At 44.4% G+C, this 7,500-nt stretch overlaps 1 protein-coding gene across 2 annotated transcripts in view; it reads right to left on the bottom strand.

Moving 5' to 3' along the window:
* efr3a (EFR3 homolog A (S. cerevisiae)) overlaps positions 1 to 7,500 on the bottom strand; it is a 121,304-nt gene that overhangs the window by 26,495 nt on the left and 87,309 nt on the right. For both annotated transcript variants that reach the window (XM_076300164.1, XM_076300165.1), the window contains exons 14-15: positions 7,068 to 7,240; positions 4,195 to 4,270 (exon numbers count right to left, since the gene is read on the bottom strand). In XM_076300164.1, coding sequence (XP_076156279.1) covers positions 4,195 to 4,270; positions 7,068 to 7,240 — 249 coding nt within the window. The remainder of the gene's footprint in view (positions 1 to 4,194; positions 4,271 to 7,067; positions 7,241 to 7,500) is intronic.

Raw genomic sequence — 7,500 nt, 5'->3', positions numbered from 1 at the left:
TGTGTGTCTGTGTTTGTGTGTGTGTGTGGGCTAGGCTATATGAAATGTGTGTCTGTGTTTGTGTGTGTGTGTGGGCTCGGCTATATGAAATGTGTGTTTGTGTGTGTGTGTGGGCTAGGCTATATGAAATGTGTGTTTGTGTGTGTGTGTGTGTGGGCTCGGCTATATGAAATGTGTGTGTGTGTTTGTGTGTGTGTGTGGGCTAGGCTATATGAAATGTGTGTGTGTGTTTGTGTGTGTGTGTGGGCTAGGCTATATGAAATGTGTTTGTGTGTGTGTGTGGGCTAGGCTATATGAAATGTGTGTGTGTGTTTGTGTGTGTGTGTGGGCTAGGCTATATGAAATGTGTGTGTGTGTTTGTGTGTGTGTGTGGGCTAGGCTATATGAAATGTGTGTGTGTGTTTGTGTGTGTGTGTGGGCTAGGCTATATGAAATGTGTGTGTGTGTTTGTGTGTGTGTGTGGGCTAGGCTATATGAAATGTGTGTCTGTGTTTGTGTGTGTGTGTGGGCTAGGCTATATGAAATGTGTGTGTGTGTGTGTTTGTGTGTGTGTGTGGGCTAGGCTATATGAAATGTGTGTGTGTGTGTGTTTGTGTGTGTGTGTGGGCTAGGCTATATGAAATGTGTGTGTGTGTTTGTGTGTGTGTGTGGGCTAGGCTATATGAAATGTGTGTGTGTGTTTGTGTGTGTGTGTGGGCTAGGCTATATGAAATGTGTGTGTGTGTTTGTGTGTGTGTGTGGGCTAGGCTATATGAAATGTGTGTGTGTGTTTGTGTGTGTGTGGGCTAGCCTATATGAAATGTGTGTCTGTGTTTGTGTGTGTGTGTGGGCTAGGCTATATGAAATGTGTGTGTGTGTTTGTGTGTGTGTGTGGGCTAGGCTATATGAAATGTGTGTGTGTGTTTGTGTGTGTGTGTGGGCTAGGCTATATGAAATGTGTGTGTGTGTTTGTGTGTGTGTGTGGGCTAGGCTATATGAAATGTGTGTGTGTGTGTGTGTGTGTGTGTGTGGGCTAGGCTATATGAAATGTGTGTGTGTGTTTGTGTGTGTGTGTGGGCTAGGCTATATGAAATGTGTGTGTGTGTGTGTTTGTGTGTGTGTGTGGGCTAGGCTATATGAAATGTGTGTGTGTGTTTGTGTGTGTGTGTGGGCTAGGCTATATGAAATGTGTGTCTGTGTTTGTGTGTGTGTGTGGGCTAGGCTATATGAAATGTGTGTGTGTGTTTGTGTGTGTGTGTGGGCTAGGCTATATGAAATGTGTGTGTGTGTGTGTGTGTGTGTGTGTGGGCTAGGCTATATGAAATGTGTGTGTGTGTTTGTGTGTGTTTGTGTGTGTGTGTGTGGGCTAGGCTATATGAAATCTGTGTCTGTGTTTGTGTGTGTGTGTGGGCTAGGCTATATGAAATGTGTGTGTGTTTGTGTGTGTGTGTGGGCTAGGCTATATGAAATGTGTGTGTGTGTTTGTGTGTGTGTGTGGGCTAGGCTATATGAAATGTGTGTGTGTGTGTGTGTGTTTGTGTGGGCTAGGCTATATGAAATGTGTGTGTGTGTGTGTGTGTGTGTGTGTGTGTGGGCTAGGCTATATGAAATGTGTGTGTGTGTTTGTGTGTGGGCTAGGCTATATGAAATGTGTGTGTGTGTTTGTGTGTGTGTGTGGGCTAGGCTATATGAAATGTGTGTGTGTGTGTGTGTGTGTGTGTGTGTGTGTGTGGGCTAGGCTATATGAAATGTGTGTGTGTGTTTGTGTGTGTTTGTGTGTGTGTGTGTGGGCTAGGCTATATGAAATGTGTGTCTGTGTTTGTGTGTGTGTGTGGGCTAGGCTATATGAAATGTGTGTGTGTTTGTGTGTGTGTGTGGGCTAGGCTATATGAAATGTGTGTGTGTGTTTGTGTGTGTGTGTGGGCTAGGCTATATGAAATGTGTGTGTGTGTGTGTGTGTTTGTGTGGGCTAGGCTATATGAAATGTGTGTGTGTGTGTGTGTGTGTGTGTGTGTGTGGGCTAGGCTATATGAAATGTGTGTGTGTGTTTGTGTGTGTGTGTGGGCTAGGCTATATGAAATGTGTGTGTGTGTTTGTGTGTGTGTGTGGGCTAGGCTATATGAAATGTGTGTGTGTGTTTGTGTGTGTTTGTGTGTGTGTGTGGGCTAGGCTATATGAAATGTGTGTGTGTGTGTGTGTGTGTGTGTGTGTGTGTGTGGGCTAGGCTATATGAAATGTGTGTGTGTGTTTGTGTGTGTGTGTGGGCTACGCTATATGAAATGTGTGTGTGTGTTTGTGTGTGTTTGTGTGTGTGTGTGGGCTAGGCCTATATTTGTTTTTTGCGTCGCTTTTGCAGCACTTTGTTATTGACGTGTAAGTGGTAGACTAACGTTACTTCTCTACCTTTTGTATAGTATTCAAACTTTTTTGCAGTATCATGTATCTGTTTCGGTTTGTGCGCTTGTTAAAAAACTAGTTCCAGCGCACTTGATCCGTGGTCCTTTCATTGGCCACTTGAAATTATTACTAAGCATTGACTGCATTTTTGTAAGCTTGTTGCAGCTTCTGATAGCTTTATTTTGTGTTTTTGATAACTGGTAACTTCTGTTTTTCCCTCTCTCCAGGCTTACATTTGCTCGCGTTCAAATGGCGACTGTCAAAGAGTTAGACCATGAGTATATGCTAGAGCTACTTGTTCGTACGCAGGAGTTAATGTTGCAAGCCAGGAAGCGTGAGTTGGCTACTCAGCTTGAGAATGCTAGGTTGCAACTGGCTGCGGAACAGCAGGGTGTCGAGATTCCAATCGCTACACAAGCACCATTTGATGTCGTGGCTAATAGTGAACTTGTGCTACACAAGCACCATTTGATGTCGCAGCTAATAGTGAACTTGTGCTACACAAGCACCATTTGATGTCGCGGCTAATAGTGAACTTGTGCTACACAAGCACCATTTGATGTCGCGGCTAATAGTGAACTTGTGCTACACAAGCACCATTTGATGTCGCGGCTAATAGTGAACTTGTGCTACACAAGCACCATTTGATGTCGTGGCTAATAGTGAACTTGTGCTACACAAGCACCATTTGATGTCGTGGCTAATAGTGAACTTGTGCTACACAAGCACCATTTGATGTCGTGGCTAATAGTGAACTTGTGCTACACAAGCACCATTTGATGTCGCGGCTAATAGTGAACTTGTGCTACACAAGCACCATTTGATGTCGCGGCTAATGTTAAACTTGTCCCTCTATTTCAGGTCCCCAGAGTCTCATTAATTCTGGAGGATGATCTCACTGGAGGATGATCTCACTGGAGGTTATGTTTGTGAAGAGTCAGTTGAGCCAGCATAGTGTCTATGCCGCCTTCCTCTGCTTTAGCTGAGTGCACGCAGAGATCCCCTGAAATGCGTCCCTCCTCTGGTGCCTTAACTCGTGCCGTATCCCAAAAAAAGGGACGAGCAAAATTCTCCCGTTGTCTTTGATGACTTCCACTCATACATCTTTGATGACTTCCACTTGCCTTGGGCCTCTGGCCGTTTTCAAAGATGCGCTAGTGAGTGAGTCGCATCCCCGCAATGTGCTGCACCACGTAGGTGAGATTAGGTCAAGACTCTACACTGCGTGTGATATCGCGAAGAAACACCTTGGTTGGGTCCAAACAAAAATTAAAAAGTGGGATGAGGCCAAAGCGACGCCTCGTGTATTTGACCCAGGTGGCAAAATGTTGGTTTGTCTTGTCTGTCTTGTCTTGCCTGTTTGATTAATCTATTTCGGTTTCAAAGTGTAAGTATTTTTAACTTTAGTCGTATGTGTGTATTGTGACCTTTTCCTCATTGACTTTGGTATTTTACTGCCAGATTGTTTCTTTCTAGTAATGGAGACTAGAGTCACCATTTTGGCGCGAGGGTGTTACGGCCCCCGAAGTTCCTTATGGACCTGGTCTGCAGAGCATTGTCTGGGTTTTTCCTGCTGGTTGCTACCACCTCTTCGTCTCCAGTTTTTCAACGCTTTTGAGCATTTTTGCCGGTTTTCAAGCCTGCTTTTTGCCCTTTTTAGGGAACGTAAATAAATACCCCTTTTGAGCCTTAAACCAGTTGTTGTTCTCCAATTTATGTTGCGGTTTTCCTGTGGGGAACCATAACAGCTAGGCTATATGAAATGCCTGAATGTGGTCGATGCATGTAGAGGCATCGTGTGCGTGTGTGTGTGTGTACCTTCTTCATGAACATTACATCCTGCTTGGATATTTTCTCACGTTTGATTTTCAAAGCAGCAACATTAGGAATGATTCTGCCAAGAGAAAACAAAAACAACATTAGGAATGATTGTGCCCAGAGAAAATAAAAACAACATTAGGGGCCCTATTTTAATGGTCTGAAACGGAAGTGTCTTTGCGCAAAACGCAAGTGACTTTGTGGGCGGATCTTGGGCGCTGATGCTTTTTACCGGCGGGATAATTGACTGTTGCGCCCGACGCAAATCTAAAATGGGGTGGTCTGAAGTAGCTACATTAATCATGGGTGTGGTTTGGGCGTAACGTGCAATAAACCAATCAGAGCGTCATCTCACATTCCCTTTAACAACAGGCACGCTTGTTCCATAGCTGATTGCTATTATGGTGGCGTATTTGCCAGGCGCAGCCAGGAGCGTTCACAGCGCTATAATCACTGTTCAGTTGGGAACAGTTAGCTATTGATTTTTCCTCTTGACAAAATGTAATGCAGAATTGTCACAAAGACATACTTTCCGATGTTTTGGGATCACTCTCACTGAATCAAGAGGTACATTTTTGCAATGTACAATGTAATCTAACATGCTCTCCCGTGCTGCCGATGGGGCGATTCAACATCACGTCTCCTTAAGTCCTCTAATATTTCCTAATTTATGTCATCAACACATCTGTGATTCGTAAGATGTGTACGCTAGATATATGCCTATTTTTTTCACATCTTAATGGACACCACACTGATTTCCCTCAAGTGGTAATATTGTTCTTTGAAATTGTATGGTTTACAGAAATGGGAACTACGATGTATAGATGAGAGGAGCGAAGTGTGCGTTGCGCAGCACAGGCGGCCAAGCAAGGGCTCCTTACCATCAGGCAACTCAACAAGAGAAACAGTTTCCAAGTTGACCCTGACTTTCAACTCTGCACAGTATTCCATTAACTGCATGACAGATAGATAGATAGATAGATAGATACTTTATTGATCCCCAGGGGAAATTCAAGACAGTAGGCTATTTACAATATTTTCTAGAGTTTGTAAACATGTTATCATCAACTTAATGCACGCACAACATTTGATTGAGCAGGAGAGAATAACAATGAATGGATGCAGCAACTACAGAAGTTGTAGCCATACTTGCTGCTTTCTTGTACTATCTATGGTTGCTGGTTAACAGCACATAAAAGCTGATTTAAAGGGACACCAGGCAAGCCTGATGCTTTTTCTCTATGAAACTCCCCCTCGCTCAGTCTGAAGCTCTTTTCCTTTTCTTTGCATCTTCCGTCAAGGGTTTTCGCTGCTTCTTTGCCGGCTCTGCCATTATACACACGTTTGCAACAATCACTAGCGTTTCGTTAGCCTCCCTTTGTGCTGTGGATGCAGGATGGAAACTGAAACTGCTTCGGTCGCTGGGTACGATACACTGAACTTGCAAGCGGGATATTCTTCCTACAGGCAGTAGGGGCGGGCGAGAGAGTCTTCATTCGCCCTGTAATGAGTCATTTAACCATATACCGACTTACGAAGATGAGTAATTAACACGAAAACCTTGCCTGGTGTCCCTTTAAGCTAATTCACTAACTCAAGACTTCAAGGCCATCATGGATATAAAACGTTTTTTGAAAATAACGAAAGGATGGGGGGAACATAACAAAGCTTGGAGTTATTTCAGATGGCCTACAACAAGGTAGGCAAAATTATGGTGCTTAAAACCTTAGCGCAGCTGGAATAATGCTTAGGCTGATGTTAAAGCGCACGTGATGTTTAAAGCCACACACAACGGTAAATTGGAACAAAACTGAAGGTAACTTTAGCCTTTATAGGGCTGTATAAAGTTGTCCAAATTAATAGGTCATAATTAGGCATTGTTGTTGTAAAGATATTGCATGTAGATGTTGTACTATATAGGCTACTATATGTTTAGGTCACCAATGCACAAACAAAACCGGGAAATGGACAAATATTATCAAGGCTTTGAATGTTTCCGTCTGTGCACGGGGGTGTCTGTAGATTGGTGTGCAACGCATTCATTCATGCAGGCCTGTGGTCATGCATGCGCCCTTAAATAGCATCTGCATTTGAGTCACAGACTTTAGACCAGGGAGTTCCTGGTCTGTGGTGGAATTGTTTTCTGAAACCGCAAAATATCAACAGTGAACGTTTGCGCCGGAACACACCCCGTCTTTTCGCTGAACCGCCCCCGTGGGCGCAATCGAATTCCCTAATTTACAGGCATGTACATTTTGGAGGGAAAATTCCAATATGCGCTGACTGCAAAATAGGAAAGACAAAAGCGCGAGTATACAAAGTCAATTGCGCTGGGACGCAAAATAGAGCCCTAGGAATGATTCTGCCGAGAGAAAACAAAACTGAAAGGCAGCTTAACTGACAAAATGATGTGCTGCCCAATAGGATCTGGTGCAGTTATGTGCTGACCAATAGGATCTGGTGCAGTTATGTGCTGACCAATAGGATCTGGACTGCTATCTGAGAGTCATGCACCACCTGGAACATTGGATCGATTAGCGCTGCTGTAGCAAAGATGCTATCAATTTGTGCTGCTGTAGCAAAAATGCTATCGATTTACGATGCTGTAGCAAAGACGCTATCGATTAGCGCTGCTGTAGCAAAGATGCTATCGATTAGCGCTGTTGTAGCAAAGATGCTATCAATTAGCGCTGCTATAGCAAAGATGCTATCGATTAGCGCTGTTGTATCAAAGATGCTATCGATTAGCGCTGTTGTATCAAAGATGCTATCGATTTGTGCTGCTGTAGCAAAGATGCTATCGATTTGTGCTGCTGTAGCACCTCTTTACATAGCATCGGCAGAACACTGGTGTTACAAAAGAAAACTGCTACCGTATGCCGCGGAGTTTGGCTCGGTTGTCATGGCGATCGATGATGTTGTGAAGAATCTCCAGAACGAGGAGGCGGAGCTCGGAATCTTCCATCAGAGAAACGGAACACAGCGGCTCAAGAAAGGGAGCAGGTAGACCAGCGCACATGGTCTTACACTTAAAGCCCGACGTCACCTACACACACACACACACACACGCACACGCGCGCACGCACACACGGGCACGCACGCACGCACGCACGCACACACACACACACACACACACACACACACACACACACACACACACACACACACACACACACACACACACAAACACACACACACACACAGAGAAGATAAAAAACAGAGACCAGCGCACATGGTTTTAAACTTATTGCCTGCTGACATTTATACCCCCCCCAACACACACACACACACACACACACACACACA

The sequence above is a fragment of the Alosa pseudoharengus genome, unplaced genomic scaffold (assembly GCF_046254945.1).
Source record: "Alosa pseudoharengus isolate Yale_2024_CS ecotype anadromous, Long Island Sound unplaced genomic scaffold, YU_APseudo_1.1 YU_APseudo_1.1_scf_22, whole genome shotgun sequence".
In the NCBI taxonomy this organism is placed as follows: domain Eukaryota; kingdom Metazoa; phylum Chordata; class Actinopteri; order Clupeiformes; family Clupeidae; genus Alosa; species Alosa pseudoharengus.
The sequence above is the reverse complement of the archived record's forward strand: the minus strand, read 5'-3'. Positions and strand labels throughout refer to the sequence as shown.